We start from the raw sequence: 27681 nt of genomic DNA, 5'->3' as shown, positions 1-27681 counted from the left end.
TAGTATTAAGCGTGAATGTTTCTACTCGCTTTAACTAAGAGAAGCAGGAAAGGCTTTTGCCAAATTGTTTTCATAAAGAATGTTCAACAAGATAAAAGCACCTGACGCTTTCATAAAGTTCTTTCGGCTGTATGATACATTCAGTTCATGACGTAAGTCTGAAGACTATTTTAGACAAATCAATAGTTCTCTTTCTGGGAACATAGATTTATGTTTCGAAAACAACGACGGTCCAAACAGTTGTGCTATCGCCAAGTTATTATTAAAACTGAATCGGTCACTGATCTGTCATGATGCAGTTGCAGGCGTCTCGTTCACACAACATTCTTGATTCAGTGAAACGTCCAGGTTTTGCAGTTTTGCAGTTGGTTCTTCCTGTTCCCAGTGTTCATCAGTGTCAACTGAGCCCCTAACATGCTGGGCAGAAGCTGCAATGTGAGATACACATTCAGCAGTTCTCACTGCATCAAAATTTCTTTGCCGTAGTTGATTGAAGAGAAGGAAATAAATTTCTCGTTTATTGTTCCCAAGTAACTCATATCGAATTATTACGGTCGGTTGTGGCAAAACAGCACAATCAGTGGTTTCGTCAACTTCGATTGCGAGTAGATTTGTCTTCGACAATTCACTCGTGATTAGATTAAGGCATACTTCACAAACTGTTTCCAGCAGTTCATTTTGAATGTTTTGGACAGGCGTAAGAAAGTTCGGTTTTCTGATTTATAAGTATGCTGCTTGAAGACGCCGTCCATTTCTGCCATCAGATAAACTAAAACTCGAAAAATTCCTGGGTTCTTGGAATTTTGTGTTTCGTTATGGCCCTAGAATACTAGCTAGAATTTGCTGCATAATGTAATAGTCATCTGTTTACTTGATATATATCTGCTTTTTGAGACTTTTCATTATATGTCCTCACATTGAGGCGGTAAGCACTATCTGATTGGCACATAACGTTCCCTTTTCCCAAGCACTGAGAGTTCAATAAAACTATTCAAATGTTTTTCAGTGGAATTGTGTTGTTTCTTCCGTCCGTGAAAATTTTTTAAGCCTGTGATTATATTCTCAGTTCGACTGTGTCATTACTATTTGTCACAAGACAGGGGAAACAGAAACATTCTTTTTTCCACTTCACAACCACTCAGCTGTACTATACATTTCTCAGTTAAAAATGTGTCTATAACCTTGCTTGGATTGACACTATTTTCGTTCTTGGTTGTTGAGGTTTAGATCGGGTCTGGGAGAACCAAGTTACTTCACTTTCATCCTAAGCGCATATTCCAAAAGTTTATCTGATAAATTGCATACAGAATTCATATTGTGTTGCTTTCGAACTGGCGGTATGCTGCAATTATTGGCAAGACAGTAAAACTCACCAAACTCCTGCATAATACACTCACAAACAGAAACTTATTAATAACGCTCGTTAACTGCAAACGCAGTCAGCCAACAATGAAACTACATTAACAGGACACATTCCGCATACAGGACATATTTCGCATGCATTTTCTTTCATTCATTCGTGGAACTCTCGCTAGTTGCTGATACTTGTCAGCGTTCTCTACTGCTCTCTGGTGAGAGATTTGCAAACTTATTCCAACTTGGGTAAAATAGCCAATGGCAAAAAAATTATATAACACTCTCATAACAATAATACAACGACCATTAATGACGCATCAAATATGATAGAGATATACGAGACTCAGATTCGACAGCAAGATTTCAGAAACTGTGTTCTTTCCCTTATGATGTACTCAGTGGAACGCGAAAATTATGTGCAAGTTGGTAGGACATTCTTACGCGGTTCGCAAAATGTAGCATGATATGACACACCAAGAGTTCCAAAAACGTTGACTCGCATTCGTTACATGGAAGTGGGAAATATGTGAAATGCGTTTTGATAATTTATTTTTATACACATTTTGGCATGGCTCCGTCTCAGAGCCTTTAATTACGAGACGCGCCTGTTATAGATCGTTTACAGCCCGTAAAGTCAACAGATTACGTCACTTAATACTATAATAATATTTTTGAATTTAACTCATATTTACATTTTTCTGCATCTTTCCGCGCTAAACGTTTTATAAATTTGTTTCTAAACAAACTGTTATCATAAACAGAAATCTGATATAGTAATCACTTTTGTCATTTATGTACATTAAAACCCTCGTTCTCTACCTTTTGTTCTACGATTTTACTCTCAAGAAAGCAAAGAGCTATCTAACTGCCAAGTCAGCGGTATAATATCAGTATTCTGCATGAAGATATAACAAGGGGAGTTCATGGCCGACAAAGGGAATTGTCGTGACGTCACAAACTAGAAGCCTCCACTCCAGTTGCATCAAACGTAGCTTCACGTGGAATTCTTTCAAAACTGCGATTGCCACATTTAAGAGTGACTTATCGTTCTGATTATAGTCTAAAGTGTAAAGGAGGCACATTTCATTCGTAAGTTGACCCATTCCAGGGATATATTCTTTTACAAACACGAAATTTCTTTGCCCTGTTTACTTTTATTCTAGAGGTTTTATTTCTTCATTTGACTTTGGATGTACGACCCATTGGACTCGACAACCTCTCTAGGTGAAAGCTGTAGAAGGGAAAATTGGAAACCGATCAACAGAACAAAATGTGTTCTCGGCATTTTCCGAAAGAGGACATAGACCAGACATCAGCTTCGTTAGAAACATGCTGAATTACACAAGCGGCCTTTTCACATCCCATGCTTCTCTTCTTGGTTAACCTAAACACACAACAAAATGAAAGTTAACATTAACGAGGCACAATCTGTCGTACATCTACGTCAAATATGCGTGTAAAACCATAAAAATGTCTGAAAATGACCTCCTGGTACTGTGCTATTCACGAAAGGGTTGTAACATTTACTATGTAAACAAACTGCTGCAGCCACATGACAGAAATTAAGAACAATAAGAAATCGAAAACGCTAGTCTGCTAATGTTTTGAGGTATCTAACATGGTAATGTCGGCATCAGAGTAACGTACAGCGTAAATCTATAGCGTTACTTCCGCCTGTTGTGCCTCCGTGGTTTCCGTTAATATTATTAAGTATAATATTATTAAGTATAATATTATTAAGTACGAAAAATATATTTCCTTTATGTTCCCTTCTTTTTTCGCTAAACTATTTTTATAATTATCAGTGTTCTAGTGTAAAAGTGCAAACTATTGACTATTTGTCTTCTTTTAACAGTCTTTTGAATGAGAACTACGCCAGTATTTGTTAACTCGACTGTAAAGTGAAATTCAGTTTTCGATGTACTCTGTGCTATCGCCGCTATCTGCGGAGACTGGAAATATTTCTCTTCCTAAACACTTTATGTAATAATGGAACTAATGATTTTCACGTTTTTCCTTTTCAGCGTATTTCCTTTCTCTTTATACAGCTACGAATTTCTCTTTAACAATGGTCGTAAGCCTTCGGGATTAGATAATTGTAGAGAATGAAGAGTCGGGAGCTAGATTTTGACTTTAATTTAAACTTTCAATCACACAAATATCGTTGTTCGTGAGCGAGTGCCAGTGTGATCCCTGACCAACATAGAATCTGACCGGCAACAGAAACAAACTACTGTCAAAGCCACTTTTACCGCAGCATTAAAATATTTAATCAAGGCTCTTCCAGTTTAGACGTTGGCTGCTAAATGGTACTCTGCCCGTTACATGTAAAAGTCACTCGTCACAGTTTATGCTTCAAGTGTTTGATAAGACTGAATATGATAACATTGAACGTACTTCAAAATAATGGTCCCATTAGGTAGGATAGGGTCTCTTGTAACCCTTCAAGGAACTTGTCAAATTAAGCGTATATTACACTATACGACAAAACTCAAGTTTCATAATTGACTAACTGGTGCCTGCTAACACAATACTCAGCACTTGAGTCTACCTCACGAGCTCAATGCAATGCAAAAACAAATCCGTTAAACAAGCAGAGACCATTCTTCCCCACGTGAGATTCTGCACAGGCCCACGAGTACAATAAACCAGAACGAAATCGGATTTCAACTAATCATCAATCCAAATATCAGCAATGCATACGTGCATGCATGTCAGAATGAACTGCGGGTCGTAATTATGAACAACACAGGCACTGCAATATTGTATTTATTTGCCGATACCCGGTAAGTGACTTTCAGTAAAAGTGTCTCCGCTTTGCGGGAATATACACAGTTTATGTGCGAGAACAGGTTGTGGACAGCTGGTTCACGACATTTGGAAGTTTTGGTGTGCTCGTCAGTCGTGCATAGATAGCCGAATTGTGAGAAGACCGCTCGCGATGAGAGGGAAATCGGGGTTCGAAACCAGGTCCAATATAAATTTTTACTGTCGTCATTCCATTTTACAGCTGATGGTTGTCCATATTTGCAACTGCGAATACGTTTCATATATATTATGACTGAGTGCGTTAACCCCTTATAACAGAGTCCTCGAGCATACAAAATGCAGATGTACAGCTCAGAACGAACGCATTACAAGCATTCCAAATGGTCACAATTTTTGTGAAGGCTGACTGCCGCACGAATCCTTATCGATGCCTGTATATGTTCAGAAATGACAGGCGTGTTCTATGTGCATTGACAATAGTTCACAATTCATTCTAGGAGTTCCTTGACACTATCAACAGGGCTGGAATACTCTAAAGCCTTTAAATATCTCAACACAAACAAACTAAATAGAGCTGGAAAGCCATGGTATTGCCGAGTCACAACTGATAGATCTTTAGTTGAAGAATCGTGCTAGATATTCCAAAAGAGTCAAATGGATGTGTACCAGTGCATCATCATGTATACCCCACATACTTATCCTTTCACTATAAGGAACATAAGTTAATATTAAACATTCTTAAACATTAGCACTGTTGTATCATTGGCATGAGATGTGCGTGCGTCGTATCATGGTAAACATTCGTTTCCACACCTAAATTTATTAAGATGATTTTCCTGTTTCAATCTCCTCCACTCACTTCTACTACAATATCACCATCTGTCCGAAATGCACAAAGATCTGATGAATACAAAAACAGACAAACCATTTTATACCCTATCTATCTGAGCAACCCAGAATTGTCTTTATATTTATTCCTATATACGTTTGTAATTTGTGTGGATGAGCAGTATCGAAAATGTAATGTAACTTAGAGTTCTAGTAACCATACTTAAATTACAAGCTATGTACTCGTATTCCTTATATCAACCCAGCACAGTCATGTTCTGTATGTAGCGTGCTTTACATTAACATTCGTGAGAAATACTGAGCTCTTTTTTTGTAAATAAACTTCACCCCAACAGTCCTTACGCATTGCTGTGCGTCAAAAGTCTACGAAACTGGTCTAGTACGTGTATTATGCTACCCATACAACATGAAATAAATATTAATGCGAAAAATATGTGAAACAGAGTAATGACAGACCTTCATGGAAAGACTAGAAGGTGGTATACAAGCGACAGCGTAACTACTCAATACGTTCCAAAACGTCGCGCATAAAAACGGGATTTTCCATGGCTCATACCTCGGTTTCTATTGACGATATAAAGGTAGGGTCAAATCCTTGGGCTAGTGGACATTTTTATGATCATCCTACTGTCACTATCCTACTGTACTGGATCAAACTGACAATATTACACGTTTTCTCCTACTTAGGCAAGTGGAGAAAACCGGTTGTTTTTTTTTTTTTTTGCATTTGATGTGATCTACGGTGAGGTCGATGAGACCTATGGATGATCCATTAGTTCATAAGTGGTTTCTCGGAAAATCTTACAAAAAGGGTCTTTTTACAACCTTTTCCCCATCATCAACGCGCCAAAACCCAGCCGAGGGTTCCCAGACAGCTACGAGCAGCAAATAGGTGAAATATTTACGATATATTCTTAAGATCTCGATCATCTTGAAAATTTCCTTATCCGTTCCCAAGATACAGGGGTTTAAATCTACCCTATTTATGCACGAAAAACCTGGTTGAGGTGAAATCTAAACAATAATTAACAGCAGCTAACAGCTCATACTTTAACGGTAGATTTTCTAGCCCTTATCTGGGAGAGCCATCCACCCATTATGAGAAATCTTTTACCGTAATCGAGAGAAACCCGAAAAACTTGTTTTTTTGGGTAGGAAAACCCAGCCACTGATTCCAAGACAAATATGCACAGAAAATATCTGTAATTTTTACGAAGTATTCCTAAAATCTGGATCAAAGAAAACTTAGAAAATTTTCTTCATATCAGATTTCCGGGACACCGAGGTTTAAATTTATCCTAATTTTACACGTAAATTACTCGCGTACCTCATGTTTGTAGTCCTGAAGAACATACTCCTTTTCTTTTTTCTCTCTCTCTCTCTCTCTCTCTTTTTTTTTTTTTTTTTTTTTTTTTTTTTTTTTTTTTTTTTTTGCTTGTAAAATCCGATCTGAGGTGTAAAATTAGTTTTGCGTTCTATCAGTTTCACATAAGAAAACTGACTAGTACATGTTTTCCCATGTGAGCTATATGCCGTGCTGCAACAGGGCACAGAAGGAATCCAACGGAAAAATGCTCCTATTGGAGCAGAAAAAAATGCGAATATTTTCTTGTTTTAAAAGACTCTGACTGAAAGTGTGCTACCACTTTCTACCGTCACCAGGACCTTTAAAACAGTCTCCAAAAAAATTGGCATACAAACATATTCGAACTTTTTTATGCTGAGATATAAAAATACAGTGGCAGTGGCAAAGAAATGAAGTAATAAATATTGGAAGACAATGGAATGTGACTGTATTACAGAAAGAGGGAAGAAGACAACGGTAGAGTGAGGGAAAGAGAGAAACACAGTGACGGTATAACATTGTTGACACTGACAGAACAGTGCAAGGGAAACAGTGAAGCTGTGGTGAAGCGCCAGTGGGGCGGCGGGGGGGGGGGGGGGGGAGGGGGGAGGGAGGGTCAGGAACAAAGCGTAACAGAAAGCGGAAGTGCGGAGAGACCATGATAATGAGAGACAGAGTATATGGCAATGACAACGAGGAAGAGGGAGAGATGGCCAGTGAGAAGAGGTAGCGGTAGTAGGGAGGAAGGAAGAGATTTAGAAGGAAGAGAGAGCAAGAACAAGACACTGACAGTGAGAGAAGACTGTAGTAGCAGAACAGAACGATGGGAATTGTGGGTGTGATACAGGAGACGATGACAGAGAGAGCACATACAGATAATGACAATGACTTGGAGTGATTGAGTGAGTGAGATAGAGGACCTGGGAGTGTATGTGTATGAGCGACTTAAAAGCGATGAACTAACGTGTGTGAGTTTGTTACAATTAGGGGAGCTTGTCGGAGTTTGAAGTGAGTTGTATGTTAAAAAAAAAAGCGAGAAAATGTTGACACTCCGAAATTTTTGGGAACATTTTGTAAGGTGCTGAGGAAGGTAGAATGAGGCACCTGGTGTCCCATTTTTCAGTCAGAATCTTTTAAAGAAACAGGAACATATTCGTATTTTTTTGTGCTCCGATAGGAGCATTTTTCCGCTGGTTTCTAACTGTCTATGAATCGCCTGGAAGCAGTATTCCATTAGAATCTCTGACCCTGGCTATCCTTCTGCACAGGAGCTGGAGAAATTCATGGGGAAATTCAACGACATTGCATACTTGCTGGGCGAGCGGCTAGCAGAAAGAAAAGGAGAAGAGGTGGACCTATACCATCCACTCGTGCTGAGTACCGTACGCGCGGTGTTCGCCACTATTTACGACCTCGACCTGGAAAGCATCTTCCCAGATCGGCGCGGACAGGATGAGGTGGTTGATCTATTGACTGATTTCGGGAAAGCTATATCGGTAAGTTGTTGAAATATCCTGTTACTTATATTTAAAATTTCCGTCGTTGACTGAACAGCGAGAACGCAGTCGTGTGATAAACTGAGAGTAAGAATGAGTTAGCCTCCGACTGTTGTTAAATTGTCTTTAATTTTTTTTTAACAAGATCGCTTACGAGACCTCTAGCCTCATCTTCAGATGAACCAGTTCACATTACAGAAACATAATAACCCACAACACATATAAAATAATTTCATTGCTGGTTGTGGCTATGAAGACTCTCCCGGCGTATTAACAGATCAGATTGTTGTCGAGGCTTCAGCTGGACCAAACTGTCATATACGAACAATGTTTCCGTAGTCCACCTCGCCACCATCACCACCTGAGAAAAGCTAAGATATGAAGAAACAACGGCATCTCAATCGGCTAGTATGAGTAATAATTTTTAACGACATATGACTTTTCGACAGTATTCACCAGTGGAGGCGCTGCAGCTTTTCTTGCACAAGGGGGCAGCAGCAACGATTAAGTCCTGGCGCATGCGCTTTCGTTTTGTCGCTTCTTATAAAGGTACCGTCGTTCACTGAATTAGTTATCGGCGTGAGCAGATTAGCTTTTACCATTTGATGATGGCGACCAGGGGGATCGCGGAAACATTGTTTGCAGATGACGGTTCGATCCGGCAGAAGTATGTGCCGAAAAAGTGGGTTAAGGACGGAAAAGACCCACCGGGGTTTAACAGCGCAATTCGGAGAATGCTCAGGAAGCAAAGACATTTGCACTCGCGGGACAAGAAAGATCGGGAGAATGAGGACAGGCAAAAGTTAGTAGAGATTCGTGCTGCTGTACACAGAGCGATGCGCGAAGCATAGAACCCGTCATACCTTAGCAAAAGATATTGCTGAAAACCAAAGGAAAGTCTGGTCTTACGTGAAATTGGTAAGCGGGTCGAAGGCTTCCATCCAGTCACTCACTGATCAGTCTGCCCTGGCAACGGAAGACAGCAAAATGAAAGCTGAAATTTTAAATTTAACATTTGAGAAGTCTTTCACGCACGAGGATCGTACAAACATACCGCCGTTTGAGTCTCGTTCAGATTCCTGTATGGAGGACATAGTGATAGACGTCCCTTGGATTGTGAAGCAGCTGAATGGGTTGAAAATAAATAAATCGCCAGGTCCCGATGGGATTCCAATTCGGTTTTACAGAGAGTACTCTACTGCATGGGCTCCTTACTTAGCTTGCATTTATCGCGAATCTCTTGCCCAAAGTGAAGTCCCGAGCGACTGGAAAAAAGCGCAGATGACGCCTGTATATAAGAAGGGTAGAAGGACGGATCCTCAAGATTACAGACCAATATCCTTAACATCGGTTTGTGGCAGTATTCTCGAACATATACTCAGTTCGAATATAATGAATTTCTTTGAGACAGAGAAGTTGCTCTCCATGCATCAGCACGGCTTCAGAAAGCATCGCTCCTGTGAAACGCAACTCGCCCTTTTTTCACGTGATATCTTGCGAACCATGGATGAGGGTATCTGACGGATGCTATATTCCTTGACTTCCGGAAAGCGTTTGACTCGGTGCCCCACAGCAGACTCCTAACTAAGGTACGAGCATATGGGATTGGTTCCCAAATATGTGAGTGGCTCAAAGACTTCTTAAGTAATAGAACCCAATAGGTTGTCCTCGATTGTGAGTATTCATCGGAGGAGAGGGTATCATCTGGAGTGCCCCAGGAAAGTGTGGTAGGTCCGCTATTGTTTTCTCTCTACATAAATGATCTTTTGGTTAGGGTAGATAGCAAATGTGCGGCAGTTTGCTGATGGTGCTGTGGTGTACGGGAAGGTGTCGTCGCTGAGTGACTGTAGGAGGATACAAGATGACTTGGACAGGATTTGTGATTGGTGTAAAGAATGGCAGCTAACTCTAAATATAGATAAATGTAAATTAATGCAGATAAATAGAAAAAAGAATCCCGTAATGTTTGAATACTCCATTAGTAGTGTAGCGCTTGACACAGTCACATCGATTAAATATTTGGGCGTAACATTGCAGAGCGATATGAAGTGGGACAAGCAAGTAATGGCAGTTTTGTGATAGACGGATAGTCGTCTTCGGTTCATTGGTAGAATTTTGGGAAGATGTAGTTCATCTGTAAAGGAGGCCGCTTATGAAACACTAATACGACCTATTCTTGAATACTGCTCGAGCGTTTGGGATCCCTATCAGGTCGGATTGAGGGAGGACAAAGAAGCAATTCAGAGGCGAGCTGCTAGATTTGTTACTGGTAGGTTTGATCATCACGCGAGTGTTACGGAAATGCTTCAGGAACTCGGGTGGAAGTCTCTGGAGGAAAGGAGGTGTTCCCTTCGTGAATCGGTGCTGAGGAAATTTTGAGAACCAGCGTTTGAGGCTGACTGCAGTACAGTTTTACTGCCGCCAACTTACATTTCGCGGAAAGACCACAAAGATAAGATAAGACAGATTAGGGCTCGTACGGAGGCATATAAGCAGTCATTTTTCCCTCATTCTGTTTAGGAGTGGAACAGGGAGAGAAGATGCTAGATGTGGTACTAGGTATCCTCCGCCACGCACCGTATGGTGGACTGCGGAGTATGTATGTAGATGTAAGACACCACAAGAATCTGATCTAAATTTCATTACTTATTGGCTACAGGGATTCCAGAGATCAACTGAAGATCATGGGGGATAAACGAGAAAAGGTATGGTCGGAGTTCTATGGCACCGAAGCAATGACGAACCGCTCATGGACAGCACAAAACTACGAACTACGACATGAAGTAAATAGATTATCTATTCACGGCTTTCGTCATCTAATTTGCAAAAACACAACTTATCATTACCCAACCACATCATTTGTGTGTGTGAAATGTGTAACGAAGCCTGTGAACGATATCACACAGAACTGTGCAGTAAAAGAATGAAATCTGCACCACTGGCCACTACAATTGCTACGTCACGAAGATGACGTGCTACAGACGCGAAATTTAACCGACGGGAAGAAGATACTGTAAAATGCAAGTGTTTAGCTTTTCAGAGCATTCAAACAAGGTTGGCGCCGGTGGCGACATCTACAACGTGCACACATGGGGAATGTTTCCAACCGATTTCATACATAAACAGCACTTGACTTGCGTTGCCTGGTCAAACGTTGTTGTAATGCCTCGTGTAAGGAGGCGAAATGGGTACCATCACGTGTCCGACTTTGATAAAGGTCGGATTGTAGCCTATCGCAATCGCAGTTTATCGTCTTGCGACATTGCTACTCTCGTTGGTCGAGATACAATGACTGTTAGCAGAATATTGAATCGGTGGGTTCAGGAGGGTAATACGGAACGCCGTGCTGGATCCCAACGGCCTCGTATCACTAGCAGTACAGATGACAGGCATCTTATCACCATGGCTGTAACGGATCGTGCAGCCACGTCTCGATCCCTGTGTCAACAGATTGGGACGTTTGCAAGACAACAACCGTCTGCACGAACAGTTCGACGACGTTTGCAGCAGCATGGACTATCAGCTCGGAGACCATGGCTGCGGTTACCCTTGACGCTGCATCACATACAGGAGCCCCTGCGATGGTGTACTCAACGACGAACCTGGGTGCACGAATGGCAAAACGTAATTTTTTCGGATGAATCCAGGTTCTGTTTACACCATCATGATGGTCGCATCCGTGTTTGGCGACATCGCGGTGAACACACATTTGAAGCGTCTATTTGTCATCGCCATACTGGCGTTTCACCTGGCGTGATGTTATGGGATGCCATTGGTTACACGTCTCAGTCACCGCTTGTTCGCATTGTCGGCACTTTGAATATTGGACGCTACATTTCTGATGTGTTACGACCCGTGGCTCTACCCTTCACTCGGTCCCTGCGAAACCCTACATTTCAACAGGATAATGCACGACCGCATGTTGCGGGTCCTGTACGGGCCTTTCTGAATACAGAAATGTTCGACTGCTGTCCTGAGCAGCACATTGTCCAGATCTCTGGTCAATGGTGGCCGAGCAACTGGCTCGTCACAATAAGCCAGTCACTACTCTTGATGAACTGTGGTATCGTGTTGAAGGTGCATGGGCAGCTGTACCTGTACACACCATCCAAGCTCTGTTTGACTCAATGCCTAGGCGTATCAAAGTCGTTATTACGGCCAGAGGTGGTTGTTCTCGGTACTGATTTCTCAGGATCTATGCACCCAAATTGCGTGAAGATGTAATCACATGTAAGTTCTAGTGTAATATATTTGTCCAATGAATACCCTTTTATCATCTGCATTTCTTCTTGGTGTAGCAATTTTAATGGCCAGTAGTGTATAAATGAATATGCAAAAATGAAAAATGCAAATATAAGTGTAAAATGTTAAGCAAAGTAACTGTATATGGCTATTTGGCTGCAATTTTATTAAACAAAATTAGTTATTATCTATGTGTTAAAAACTGTGCCTTTTAGATTAAGATGTTACCTTCTTTAATCAAAAGGTTTTGAATTATTTTTCTGGCGCAGGAATTCGTAACGACATTGGAGTGCGATACACACGCTCTCATTCTATACGTTTGTTATTTTAAGACATAAAGTAGTTGCCGACAGTTTTAGATGATACTTAACATGCGTAAATTGAACAATACCATTGTATAAATATTTCTTAAGTATGAGTATATTGAACTGTAATATTTTGTACACCTCTGACTTGAACATGAGGTAACTAATCAATTTAGAGAACAGAAGGGATAAATGAAGTCTCTAACACAGAATAAGTAAGTAACGCAGTTGTTTTATGTATGCACTGACTTACTGTAATTCCTTAATGTGGACAGGTACATATGAAAATGAGGCTGGAATCCCGTAAACTGATCATGTTAAAACAACATTTAAGATCATTTGCTTGCAGTCTCAGGCAAGTTCATTCTGACTCTCAGTACTGTGATTTGTTTAAATCTAAAAACTTTTGTGAACTTTCGTATCATTTGTCAAAGTTTGCAGCATTCCACTGGCTCATTGAGCACCTTAGTTTATCACCTACTTCTTGTAATCTACTTCTACATCTAAATACACAGTCTGCAAACCACGGTACGTCGAATGGCGGAGATTACCGTGTACCACTATTAGTCGTTTCCCTTCCTGTTACTCTGGCAAATAGTGTAAGAGAAAAACGACTTTCTATATAACTCTGTACTAGCCCTAATATCTCGTATCTTACCTTCGTGTCCTTAAGCGAAATATACGTCGGAGACAGCACAATCGTTACGGAGTCAGCCGGTTCTCTAAATTTTCCTAGCAGTGTTTCTCGGAAAGAACGTTGCCTTTCCTTCAGGGATTCCCATTTGAGTCTCCGAAGCGTCTCCGTATCACTTGCGCGTTTTTCGAGCCCACCGGTAAGAAATATAGCAGCCTGTTGCTGTATTGCTTCGAAGTCTACCTTTAGTCCGAGATGGTGAGGATCCAAAACATTCTACCAGTACCCAAGAATACGTCGCGCTAGTGTGTTACACGCGATCTCCTTTGCAGGTAAACCAAACTTTCCCAGTTCGCACAACACTCCCGTCGGAGGTTCGAGTCCTCACTAGGACATGGGTGTGTGTATTGTACTTGGCGTAAGTTAGTTTACGTAGTGTGTAAGCTTAGGGACCGATGACCTCAGCAGTTTGGTCCCACAGAACTTACCACCAATTTCCAAAATTTCCTAAAATTCTGTCCATTAACCGAAGCCGACCATTCACTTGCCCTACTACAAACCTTACACGCTCGTGCCAGTTATGAAATGTCACAACTGGGAATAAACGTTACTGCGTCACGATAAAACGATATCGTAATAACACGACAATTGCAAGTACCAAAAGCACTTCATAATGTAGATAATTGCCAAGTTGACACAACGTTGCTGTTCTTCACTTCAGTCTGAACACTTATTTGATTGAGCTCTTCTTCTTTATTTTTTTTTTTTTTTTTTTGCATGTCTCTCCATAACTACTGCAACTTACACCCATTCGAACTCACATCGTGTAATCAAACTTTCGTTTCTCTTCCCAATTTTACACGCCTCTCAACCCTCTCCCCCCCCCTCTTCTCCTCCCACATAAGCACACAAAATACCTTCCGTAACCAAATTAACTATTCCTTAAAATGTCTCATAACGTGTCCGTATTCCCAGTTATTTCTTTTTTGCAAATAAAGCGGAGTGTAAGTTTTATTTACGCTGTTACTGAGCGTTTTACTATTCCTAGGTTTCGATCTGGCGATGGTAGTAGCCGAAACGGTGTTATAAATAAAGCCATACACTGCTGTAAAGAAAATGTAATACACTCAAGGGTTCTGTTGAGTGGCATAGTACGTGAATACTCAGAGGTTGTAGTGTTAGCGATTTGTTTGTTGCAGTCATCGGCGATCTGATCATTCTCAGGAGGCATGTCCGTGCATCCGCTGTTTCGACTCTACAGGCAGTAACTGTGATGAGCTTAGAGGTGACCAGTGTCTGCAACATTCAGTCTAGGGTATAATGGTGCCCCACGGACGGGTACGTAACCGTTTCTGACAACTTAAGGGGGTACGACGTCAAATGGGCCAAGTTGGAGCAGGAGGGACACCACAAGACATTTTAATTTCCACTGCTTAAACTATTATAAATAAATTCATAAAACTTTGTCAGCATGACCAGGAAGGATTCAGGATTCACAATCATAGAAGTGGAAGTTCAAAAACATAACAAATTAAATTTTTTTAACATGTGAAATTTCATCACTTTTTCATTTACTATTGGCTATATTTGTTGCTACAGGAACACTTTTCTTCATAAGCAAGAGAGATGCTTTGATGAATTTTGCACAGCATACAACCATACTTACAGGTGTATGAAACTCTAGAATTTATTTAATTTATGAAAAAAATGAATGAGCTGTTACATTTTAAACTTAATGTTCAGAAAAAGCTAAAATTTTACAGTTAATTAACTAAATTTTTATCGTAGTTTTTAATAGATTTGGAAAATTATAGAGTTTTGCGTTACCAAGTCTGTGTTTAATAAGCGTACCAGTTTGAAAATAACACAATATTTATTTTCGATGTTACATGTACGTAAGTACAGAAATTTGTGTTTTGCTAAAAATGGCAGTTAAAGTTTCTGCTTGTGTTTGGCATTCTTTCAGAAATGTCAAGTACCATAAACAAGTTCTTTTCCATTTTCTAAGTCATTTTTCTTCCTTTTCACATTCCTATGATGCTCTCTTCTTGATTTTATCACCACCAAAAAAGATTTATCTGCTTTCTCTGCACGCTCTCTGTCTAATGCATCAAAGCTTTGATGCAGTTCACTCCTGGATTAAATCCCATTTTCTCTAAAACATGTTTCCTGCTTTGCACACAATCATTAAAACATGAAACTGCATCGTAAACACCAATAGCAAGTGCATTTTTTCCCACAAAAATGATTTTTGGCAATCTTTCCCTTACAGATTGGTTAAAACTTTCATTTGGGTTTCGGTAGCCGCCACGAAGACATTTCATCAATAAGTTTTCATTTGCAAGGTCCCCGAATATAGATTTGATGGCTTCCATTACAGCAATTGGTAGAGAATTCCTGTGATGATATTCTTCACCACCAGCAATTGACCTTTGGTAGCCACACCATGATTCACTTCCTTTTGGACACAAGTTGGGATAGGGTTATTGTCTGTGGGCATTTTATGGAAGTATAGGGTCCAAACGTCTTGCTTCATATTTTTCAAGTCCCCTGTGTTCCTTCTTAAAAACAGGCCATAAAATGTGTGTAGCCTGTCAGTTTCTGCGTCTGTCAGTCGCCCTCGCTCTTTTATCCTCTCATCAGATAATTTTTTTCCTGACATATCTTGTCTCAGCCTCCTAAGCCTAGTGTCAAGTGTTTTCTGTACGTGTCCCACACATTCTAACTTCTGCACAATAGTCTCATCTCCGTATGGGGCATATTTCTGAACCTCGAGCAAAGTGAAATACACTTACATATGACAGAATAATGCTGAGCAAAGGGATGTGGCGCTGCATCTTGGTACACTTAAGACCAAATAATGTGCCTTATAATCAAATAAATATGTTTTATACATCAAACTGTTCAGGAAGATGTGCGCTACAAAGTAGGCATATTTTTGAAAACTCGATTTTTTAAAAATTATTGATGTCCTGCCCCCTTAAGGCATTTGAACGAGGTGGCGTTGTGGGCCTTTGGTAAGCTGGTTGGACATCACGCCGGATTGTTGGACAGGTTGGGCGCAGTATATCACTCTCGTGTCGCTGCTTTCAGCAGTGGTCTGTAGAACACACCCACTCCTAAGGACCATGTTCAGGATGTCACCGTAGTAAAAATGCGGGTCAAGGTCTGCGCATTTTGCGAGCTGCGGTGGCCGACAGAACATCATCGGAGGACGAAATCCGGGCACATGTTGCTCCTGCTGCGCCACAGGCGACGTTTGGAAACCTTCTTGCAGCTGCGCTAAGATCACGTGTGCCTCTGGTCAGGCTACTATTGACACTAAGACATCAGAAAGCACATTACATTGGTGCCATGAAAAAGTCGACTGGAGAATGGAAGGGCTTTGTGTTGTCTTCCGTGATGAAAGTAGGCTATGTCAATATGCGACTGGTGGGCGTATACATTTACGGCATAGACCTGGTGAGCTGCCTGTTCCGGAATGCATTCACCCACGACACATAGGTCCCACACTTCAGGCTTCTTGCTGGAGGATGGCGTCAGTTACAACTCGAGGACATTTGGTGTTCACACAGGCTAAAATACCCTGCACAAGTACTTATCCCCATGCTACTGCCTTTTCTTTAAGATACAAACTAATAACTTTATTACAAATATGCTCAGTTGTATGAGTTTTGGCCGACCGTTGTGGCCGAGCGGTTCTAGGCGCTTCAGTTCCGAAACCGCGCGACTGCTACGGTCGCAGATTCGAATCCTGTCTCGTGCATGGTTGTGTGTGATGTCCTTAGGTTAGTTCTAAATTATAGGGAACTGATGACCTCAGATGTTAAGACCCATAGTGCTCAGAGCCACTTGAACCATTTTATGAGTTTTGTTTTATCAGTACACAGAAAACTATTTGTCACAAAGTTATCCAATTTGATGAGGTTTACCTTTCTACACTCCTGGAAATGGAAAAAAGAACACACTGACACCGGTGTGTCAGACCCACCATACTTGCTCCGGACACTGCGAGAGGGCTGTACAAGCAATGATCACACGCACGGCACAGCGGACACACCAGGAACCGCGGTGTTGGCCGTCAAATGGCGCTAGCTGCGCAGCATTTGTGCACCGCCGCCGTCATTGTCAGCCAGTTTGCCGTGGCATACGGAGCTCCATCGCAGTCTTTAACACTGGTAGCATGCCGCGACAGCGTGGACGTGAACCGTATGTGCAGCTGACGGACTTGGAGCGAGGGCGTATAGTGGGCATGCGGGAGGCTGGGAGGACGTACCGCCGAATTGCTCAACACGTGGAGCGTGAGGTCTCCACAGTACATCGATCTTGTCGCCAGTGGTCGGCGGAAGGTGCACGTGCCCGTCGACCTGGGACCGGACCGCAGCGACGCACGGATGCACGCCAAGACCGTAGGATCCTACGCAGTGCCGTAGGGGACCGCACCGCCACTTCCCAGCAAATTAGGGACACTGTTGCTCCTGGGGTATCGGCGAGGACCATTCGCAACCGTCTCCATGAAGCTGGGCTACGGTCCCGCACACCGTTAGGCCATCTTCCGCTCACGCCCCAACGTCGTGCAGCCCGCCTCCAGTGGTGTCGCGACAGGCGTGAATGGAGGGACGAATGGAGACGTGTCATCTGCAGCGATGAGAGTCGCTTCTGCCTTGGTGCCAATGATGGTCGTATGCGTGTTTGGCGCCATGCAGGTGAGCGCCACAATCAGGACTGCATATGACCGAGGCACACAGGGCCAACACCCGGCATCATGGTGTGGGGAGCGATCTCCTACACTGGCCGTACACCTCTGGTGATCGTCGAGGGGACACTGAATAGTGCACGGTACATCCAAACCGTCATCGAACGCATCGTTCTACCATTCCTAGACCGGCAAGGGAACTTGCTGTTCCAACAGGACAATGCACGTCCGTATGTATCCCGTGCCACCCAACGTGCTTTAGAAGGTGTAAGTCAACTACCCTGGCCAGCAAGATCTCCGGATCTGTCCCCCATTGAGCATGTTTGGGACTGGATGAAGTGTCGTCTCACGCGGTCTGTACGTCCAGTACGACCGCTGGTCCAACTGAGGCGCCAGGTGGAAATGGCAAGGCAAGCCGTTCCACAGGACTACATCCAGCATCTCTACGATCGTCTCCATGGGAGAATAGCAGCCTGCATTGCTGCGAAAGGTGGATATACACTGTACTAGTGCCGACATTGTGCATGCTCTGTTGCCTGTGTCTATGTGCCTGTGGTTGTGTCAGTGTGATCATGTGATGTATCTGACCCCAGGAATGTGTCAATAAAGTTTCCCCTTCCTGGGACAATGAATTCACGGTGTTCTTATTTCAATTTCCAGGAGTGTAGTTTTCTTAAAATCCAACAAATTATAGGAACAATACAAAAGAAGGCACTTAACTTCATTAAACATGGTAATTAAAGAAAACCATTACCCACATATTTACTTATTTGTTCAGTGGGACGGTGTGCGTAAAAACCAGACCACAACTCTTACATTTATCACTATATCCTACAAGCAAGATAATTTGTTCAAACTGTCAAACACTTACGTACGATTTCAGTAGTATGAGGAAGAAAAGCCATGGCATATTTAATACAATATTCTGAAAAACTATACGTCATATTTAGAAACAAAGTTGTAACGCATAACAGATCTTTTCTGTTCTACTAAACCATCCACAGGTCTGATTTCAATAATTAGATTTGTTTTCTATAATTCAATTATGATACTCGTTTCCAAGATATGTGTGCTGTCACAAAGTTATCCTACAATCTACAGAAATAAATTTTTCGCCTCCCAGTGGCTGAAGAAAATTTTTGTAAAATTTAACTACTATACAGAAAGAGAAAACGTTGTACATTGAGTGCTTTACAGCCTGCAGAAATTCTACCTCTGCCATATTGATAATTAATTATTTTACATAAGATCCTAGGTGGCAGTAGTTCAAATTACTGGCTAATTTCAAGTGTTGCTCATCAAAAATGGTTCTAATGGCTCTGAGCACTATGCGACTTAACTTCTAAAGTCATCAGTCGCCTAGAACTTAGAACTAATTAAACCTAACTAACTGAAGGACATCACGCACATCCATGCCCGAGGCAAGATTCGAACCAGCGACCATAGCGGTCGCTCGGCTTCAGACTGTAGCGCCTAGAACCGCACGGCCAACCTGGCTGGCTGTTGCTCATCATCAGTGGTGTTTGTATCACAAAAGATACATATTTCTTTTAACACATTACTTATGTAAATACTCTATGATTAAAGGAGAGCACTGACCAAAAAGCAGCAGTGCTGACTAGTCGATAGGCACACACAAAAGAAAGAAAACGTTCCATTCGTATTTTACCCTTTTACGAGATACAGGAAAATAAAATGCGTACACACACATATACAGACACACGCCTATGCCCCTACATGGTGCCAGGTAGACTGACACAGCCAATGCCCCTTTGCAGCAGGTGGACTGGTTGTGATGGGGGTAGTGTTGGGTGGGGTAGATCGAGGAGAAGGAGTCGGTAGGAAGGGAGAGGGAATGGACGTGGACAGCTTGCTGTTTGGAGGGAGGTGGCCACGTTGATGGTTAGGAAAGCGAGAGGGGAAGTTAAAAGGTATATGGATTTGAACGATTGTGGCAGCTGGTTGTAAATGGCACACACTGAAGGTGATGTGGAGATATGAATTTGGATGGTATGACAGTATGAAGGTAGGGGGAAACTGTTATGTGCAGGGTGCAGGGACTGTTGTTTACCTGATACTGAGGCCAGGGCGATTATGGGGGTGGAGAATGTGTTGCAAGGATTACTCCCATCTATATATTTCAGAGGAGCTGTTGGGGAGGGAAGGATCCAGATGGCTCGAATTGTAAAGCAGCAATTGAAAATGAGTGTGTAGCGCTCAGCTGCATCTTGTGCCACTGAGTAGTCAACTTTGTTCTTGACAACAGATTGGTGGTGGCCATTTATCATGAAGGACATCTGGTTGGTAGCCATACCAGCATAAAAGGCTGTGCAGTGTTTGAAGCAGTGTTGGTGTATGACATGGTTGTTTTTGCATCTGTACCAGGGTCTGATGGAGTAGCTTAAGCCTGTGGTAAGACTGGATTAGGAGGTGTTGAGTGACTGGATTGGGCAGGAATGCTTCTTGGTCTGCCACAAGGATATGATGGATATGATACCCATGGCAACAGGTTGACGCTGTGAGTGGCATAGGAATGGACTACGATGTTTTGTTTGTTACGTGAGCGATGGAACAAAACCTTAGGAGGGATGGGAAGGCTCTTTGATAGGACATCCCTTATTTGTGGGCAGGATGAGACATATCAAAGGCCTGACGATGGATATTGTTCTGTTGTTCCAGTCTGGCATGATACTGAGTGACATGAGGTGATTCTTTGTGACTGAATCTTGGCAGTGGTGGGAGGAATGGTTGTGTGTGAGGATATGGCACTGGAAATTTGTTTGTGGACTAGGTTTTCGGAGTATCGTCCATTTGTCAAGACCCTTGTGAGGCCTTCAGCATATTTGGCAAGGGACTTCTCATTACTGTGGATACACCATTTGTGGGTGGCCAGGTTGTATAGGAAGAATTTTTTGGTGCGGAAGGGATGGCAGCTGTTGAAATGTAGTTACAGTTAGTAGTTAGTGGTTTTAATGTGGATGGAAATATGTGTGGACCCATTAGAGATTTAGGTGTCAACGTATTTTAGGTGCTATTGGAGGAAGAGGGTAATGCATGATTAGACCACCTGCCTCTCTAGTGGTCTCGCGCAATCGATAAATCGACCAAATGTCGACTGCTGTTCTCCATCCTGGACCATTTACCAGATAGTATTAAGAGAAGAGTTAAAGAAGATGCAAGGAATACCATCAGGCATTAATCACTGTTTCCCGTAGAAAGTGCGTGAATGTGATAGATGGCACGAGATAAATGTTACGCGACGTGGTAAGATATACCATACAGTGAATTGCATAGTCCGTGTGTAGGTTTAGATGTAGATTACAGACGAGGGCAGATCTGCCGGTCAGCCTAGCTGTTACCTACGTCCATATAGGTAAATTCTGGGTTGGTACCCAAGTCCTATCTGTTAAAGGGTTCGCAATCATTTAGAAAACGTTTGCACTCTTTCCCACGGATTACACTACTCGCAGACAGTTACCAAGGGGTAACGGGTTGGCAACATGTGGGGTTTACAGCCGCACCTTCAAACTAACCACGACAAATCCAACGGTAACCATTCCGACCCCGTTTTGGTACGTGACAAAGCCACAAGAAAAAAAGAAAAAAAAAGAGAGTTTGACATAGAAAAGAATAAGCTATCAACCCACAGCTTTACTTTGGCCAATTGTTAACGTCAAATAACTGTCTCCATTTTTATTTTTTATTTTATTTTACTTTTTTGAGTCTTCAGTCTTCTGACTGGTTTGCTGCGGCCTGCTACGAATTCCTCTCCTGTTCCAACCTCTTCATCTTATAACTGCACTTGCAACCTACGTCCTCAATTGCGTGCTGGATGTATTCCAGTCTCTGTCTTCCTCTATAGTTTTCAACCTCTACAGTTCTCTCTAGTACCATAGGAGTTACTCCCTGATGTCTCAAAAGATGTCCTATCATCCTGTCCCTTCTTCTTGTCAGTGTTTTCCATATATTCCTTTCCTCCCCGGCTCTATACACAACCTCCTCATTCCTTACCTTATCCACCGGCCTAATTTGTAACATTCGTCTGGAGCGCATCTCAAATGCCCGGTTCCTCTTCTGTTCCGGTTTTCTCACACTCCATGTTTCACTACCATACAATGCTGTGCTACAAGCGAACATTCTCAGAAATTTCTCTCTCAAATTAAGGCCTATGTTTGATACTAGTTTACTTTCTTGGCGGGGAATGCCCTTTTTGCCGATGCTAGTCTGCTTTTGACGTCTTTCTTCCTCTGTTCGTTATCGGTTATTTTGCTGCCTAGATAACAGAATACCTTAACTGCTTCAAGTTCCTGATCATCAATACTGATGTTAAGTCTCTCGCTGTTCTACTACTGCTCATTAATTTCGTCTTCCTTAAATTTACTCTCACTCCACGTACTGTCTCATTACAATGTTCATTTCGTTAACCAGATCCTGTAATTCTTCTTCACTTTCACTCAGGACAGTACTGATATCAGGGAAGCTTGTCACTGATATTCTTTCACCAACAATTTTAATACTGCTGTTGAACCTTTCTTTTATTCACATCATTGCTTCTTCGATGTGTAGACTGAAAAGTAGTGGCGAAAGACTACATCCACACCTTTCACCGTTTATAATCCGAGCGTTTCGTTCTCGGTCTTTCACTCTTACTATTCCCTCTTGGCTCTAGTAAGTGTTGTATGTTACCCGCACCTCCCAATAGCTTATCTCTATTTTCCTCTGAATTTCGAACATCTTGCCTATTTGACATTTTCGAACGCTCTTTCCAGACCGAAAAATCCTGTGTTAGTATGCTGATTTTTCTTTCGTTCTTGCTTCCATTATCAACCGCAACATCAGAACTACCTCTCTGTTGACCTTACCGTCTCTAAAGCCAAACGGATCGTCAACTAACATATCCTTGTTTTTCCTTTCCATCTTTCTATATATTGTTCTTGTCAGCAACTTGTATGCACGAGCTGTTAAGCAGTTTGTGCGATAATTCTCGCACTTGTAGGTTCTTGCTGTCTTCGGAATTGTGTGGACGATGTTCTTCCACAAGTCAGTGGATATATAGCCAGCTTCATACATTCTACACATTAACGTGAATAGTCATTTTGTTGCCACTTGTCTCAATGATGTTAGAAATTCTGGTGGAATATTATCTAACCCTTCTGATTTATTTGATCTTAAGTCTCACAAACCTCTTTTAAATTCTCATTGTAATACTGCATTCCTTATCTCTTTTATATTGTCTCCTGTTTTTTCTTCCATCATATCAGACAAATCTTCCCCACATAGAGGCCTTGAATGTAATTTTTCCACCTCTCCGCTCTTATTTTACCAGTCTTGGTTTTAATATCATGGAAGTTGTTTTGACTTTTGTACAGTCTGCGTCAGTCTTTCAAACTATCATTTGTTTTTCAGTTTGTTCACATTTTTCATTCAGCTGTTTCGCCTTAGCGTCCCTGCACTTCCGATTCCTTTTATTTGTAAGTGTCTTGTATTTCGGCATTCCTGATTTTCTCTGATCATTTTTGTGCTTATTTCATTCGTCGATCACTGGAGTATTCCTTCTGTTACCCATGTTTTCTACATCTACATCCACATGGATACTCTGAAAATGACATTCAAGTGCCTGCCAGATGGGTTCTTCGAACCATCTTCGCAATTGTCTATTAATACAATCTCGTATATCGCGCGCAAAGAATGAACACCCATATCTTTCCGTACTATCTCTGATTTCCCTTATTTTAACGTGGTGATCGTTCTGCCCTATGTAGGTCGGTGTCAACAAAATATTTTCGCATTCTGACGAGAAAGTTGGTGATTGGAATTTCGTGAGAAGATTCCGTCCTAACGATAAACACCTTTGTTTTAAAGATGTCCACTCCAAACCCTGTATCATTTCAATGACATTCTCTCCGCTACTTAGCGATAATACAAAACGTGCTGCACTACTTTGGACTTCTTCGACGTACTCCATCGATTCTATCTGGTACGGATCCCACACTGCGCAGCAGTATTCTAAAAGAGGACGGACAATTGTAGTGTAGGCAGTCTCCTTCGTAGATCTGTTACATTTTCTAAATGTCATGCCGGTAAAACGCACTCTTTGGCTAGCCTATCCCAAAACATTTTTATGTGTTCCCTTCAATTTAAGTTGTTAGTAATTGTAATTCCTAGGTATTTAGTTGATTTTGTGACCTTTAGATTTGACCGAAGTCTAACGGATTCCTTTTAGCACTCATGTGAATAACCTCACACTTTTCGGTATTTAGGGTCAATTACCAAATTTCGCGCCATACAGATATCTTTTCTAAATCGTTTTTAAGTTTGTTTCGATCTTCTGATGAATTTATTACTCAACAAGCGACAGCGGTATCTGCAAACAACCTAAGACGGCTGCTTAGATTATGTCCCAACCGTTTATATACACTCCTGGAAATTGAAATAAGAACACCGTGAATTCATTGTCCCAGGAAGGGGAAACTTTATTGACACATTCCTGGGGTCAGATACATCACATGATCACACTGACAGAACCACAGGCACATAGACACAGGCAACAGAGCATGCACAATGTCGGCACTAGTACAGTGTATATCCACCTTTCGCAGCAATGCAGGCTGCTATTCTCCCATGGAGACGATCATAGAGATGCTGGATGTAGTCCTGTGGAACGACTTGCCATGCCATTTCCACCTGGCGCCTCAGTTGGACAAGCGTTCGTGCTGGACGTGCAGACCGCGTGAGACGACACTTCATCCAGTCCCAAACATGCTCAATGGGAGATCTTGCTGGCCAGGGTAGTTGACTTACACCTTCTAGAGCACGTTGGGTGGCACGGGATACATGCGAACGTGCATTGTCCTGTTGGAACAGCAAGTTCCCTTACCGGTCTAGGAATGGTAGAACGATGGGTTCGATGACGGTTTGGATGTACCGTGCACTATTCAGTGTCCCCCCGATGATCACCAGAGGTGTACGGCCAGTGTAGGAGATCGCTCCCCACACCATGATGCCAGGTGTTGGCCCTGTGTGCCTCGGTCGTATGCAGTCCTGATTGTGGCGCTCACCTGCACGGCGCCAAACATGCATACGACCATCATTGGCACCAAGGCAGAAGCGACTCTCATCGCTGAAGACGACACGTCTCCATTTGTCCCTCCATTCACGCCTGTCGCGACACCACTGGAGGCGGGCTGAACGATGTTGGGGCGTGAGCAGGAGACGGCCTAACGGTGTGCGGGACCGTAGCCCAGCTTCATGGAGACGGTTGCGAATGGTCCTCGCCGATACCCCAGGAGCAACGGTGTCCCTAATTAGACGGGAAGTGGCGGTGCGGTCCCCTACGGCACTGCGTAGGATCCTACGGTCTTGGCGTGCATCCGTGCGTCGCTGCGGTCCGGTCCCAGGTCGACGGGCACGTGCACCTTCCGCCGACCACTGGCGACAACATCGATGTACTGTGGAGACTTCACGCCCCACGTGTTGAGCAATTCGGCGGTACATCCTCCCGGCCTCCCGCATGCCCACTATACGCCCTCGCTCAAAGTCCGTCAACTGCACATACGGTTCACGTCCACGCTGTCGCGGCATGCTACCAGTGTTAAAGACTGCGATGGAGCTCCGTATGCCACGACAAACTGGCTGACAATGACGGCGGCGGTGCACAAATGCTGCGCAGCGAGCGCCATTTGACGGCCAACACCGCGGTTCCTGGTGTGTCCGCTGTGCCGTGCGTGTGATCATTGCTTGTACAGCCCTCTCGCAGTGTCCGGAGCAAGTATGGTGGGTCTGACACACCGGTGTCAATGTGTTCTTTTTTCCATTTCCAGGAGTGTAGATAACGTGCACCAAACCGCCTATAGCACTACCGCGGAGAACGCCGGAAATCACTTCAGTTTTACTCGATGACTTTGCGTCAGTTACTACGAACTATGACCTTTCTGACATTAAATCGCGAATCCCGTCACATAAGTGAGACAATATGCCATAAGCAGACAATTTCACTACAAGCCACTTGTGTGGGACGTTGTCATAAGACTTCCGAAAATCTAGAAATACGGAATCAATTTGAAATCTCTGGTCAATAGCACCCAACACTTCATGCGAGTAAATAGATGTATGTGTTTCTCAAGAACGGTGTTTTCTAAATCAATTTGACTGTGTGTCAATAGAGCATTTTCTTAGAGGTAATTCATAATGTTCGAACGCAATACAGCGTGTCCCATTTATCTTGACCACCATAAATAACTGTTTGTCCAGATGCCAATTACAAAATGTTTCAAGCAAATGTTCTTTAACCATCAGGGGGTCATCAATCAGCATGAATGCCTTCGGTGTAGCTTTTTATTTTTACAAAAATATGAACATCTTTATGACTTTTTTAAATGGCACCCTGTATTTTTTATTCGGTAATTCAGTTCCTCATCTAAAGGCCAATTGAAAAATGTATCTCATTGTACCATTCACTGAAACACAGCGTTATTAATTACATAACACAACATTGACTTTGAGACCAGGATCACAAACTCGTCCACTTGCTGGAGTTGTCAGAAAACAAATGAAAACCTCTTAAAAACATAAAACAAAATCGACTTCGACTCTCCTGTACCATTGCCCAGGAGTTGAACATTCAAAGGTGCTCAAAGTAGTGACCCTGGACACCGATACCCTGGTGCACTCGTTGAGTGAAAGAATTATTTACTGCTTCCAGTGTTACCTGCTGAAGAGAATTACGAGCAAGCACGATACGCTCCTGCATGTCTCCTGGAGTTGTTGGAAAATCGCAATACACAACGTCTTTAATGCATCCCTAAAGAAAAAATGTCCAGAGGATTTAAAGCAGGAGACCTAGCAGGCTAACTAACTGTTCCTCCTCGATCAATCCATCTGGCAGGATACCTTTGGTTCAGAACACGACGTCCACGCAAGGCATTATGTACTGAACATCCACCGTGTTGATACCACATAAGCATACTGGTTCTTAGCGCCACATCATCCAGAAGATGAGGAAAAATTCGTGTGAGGAAGCTGGCATACGCTTTGCCGTTTAGACTACCATTTATGATATAAGGGCCAATAATTGTAATACCGAGCATCCCACACCAGACGTTAACTCTGCATTGACGCTGATGTTCTACCTGTCTAAGCCATATTGGGTTGTGACTGGACTAATAATGCGTGTTCCTTGTATATACCTGTCCTTTTTTTTGAGAAGGAACAGTGATCGGTAAATAGAACATTGGAGAAGAAGTTCGGGTTGGCGAGGATTTGCTGCTGTGCCCACTGTACAGTTCGATTCTGGAAATTATTCCAATGCAGTTCCTGATGCAGTTGTACGTGGTAGGGATGGAACCGGTGACGTGTAAGAATACGATGTACACTGGTTTTAGGAATGTCAGTCTCGTGTTCAAGCTGTCGTGTGCTCACATGTGGATCCATAGCAACGGAAGAGACAACAGTGACTTCGGCAGCTTCGTCTGTGCCAGTGCTACGACGACTCAGTTGTCGTGGGTTGAATCTTCCCATTTTCTGAAGCATCGCAACAAGAAGAGAAAACATCCGTCGGGAAGGTGGGTTCTTGTCAGGATATCGCTCTCTGTACAGTTCCGCTGCTTGCGTAGCATTTCGCCTACCTTCAACAACAATAAAAGAAATGTTATGTCGATGCAGTTTGTAGGAAGGACAGCGTTTACTGTATGCCAACTGTACACAACAGTATTTAAAAGGACTAAACAACAGTACTAAATGTACCCGTTCATAAGAAAACAGTATTGCAATTGCTGTTCTGCTAACTTACATTCCCCATAGATGAGTAGCATTTCTACCCTCTCTTCGTTGTTGTACATTCAATTGAGACAACTTTTCAACTGAGGATGGTTGAAGCAATGACGGGTGTGCATTCTACTCATGTTTACATTTGTTCTCTGTCAACGTCAGCACGTGGATGTGTTCCATTACCCCGAGTATCTGCACTAAGCGCTGGGAGCGTCAACGTCAGC

General features: G+C 42.6%; 1 protein-coding gene across 1 annotated transcript in view; it reads left to right on the top strand.

The window, feature by feature from the left end:
• LOC126278746 (cytochrome P450 4c3-like) overlaps positions 1-27681 on the top strand; it is a 121557-nt gene that overhangs the window by 50416 nt on the left and 43460 nt on the right. The window contains exon 3 of the mRNA XM_049979023.1: positions 7588-7815. Within this exon, the coding sequence (XP_049834980.1) occupies positions 7588-7815 (228 nt within the window). The remainder of the gene's footprint in view (positions 1-7587; positions 7816-27681) is intronic.

This window comes from Schistocerca gregaria, chromosome 6 (genome assembly GCF_023897955.1).
Source record: "Schistocerca gregaria isolate iqSchGreg1 chromosome 6, iqSchGreg1.2, whole genome shotgun sequence".
NCBI classification, from domain to species: Eukaryota; Metazoa; Arthropoda; class Insecta; order Orthoptera; family Acrididae; genus Schistocerca; species Schistocerca gregaria.
Note: the sequence above shows the minus strand (reverse complement) of the source record. Positions and strands in the feature narration are given on the sequence as shown.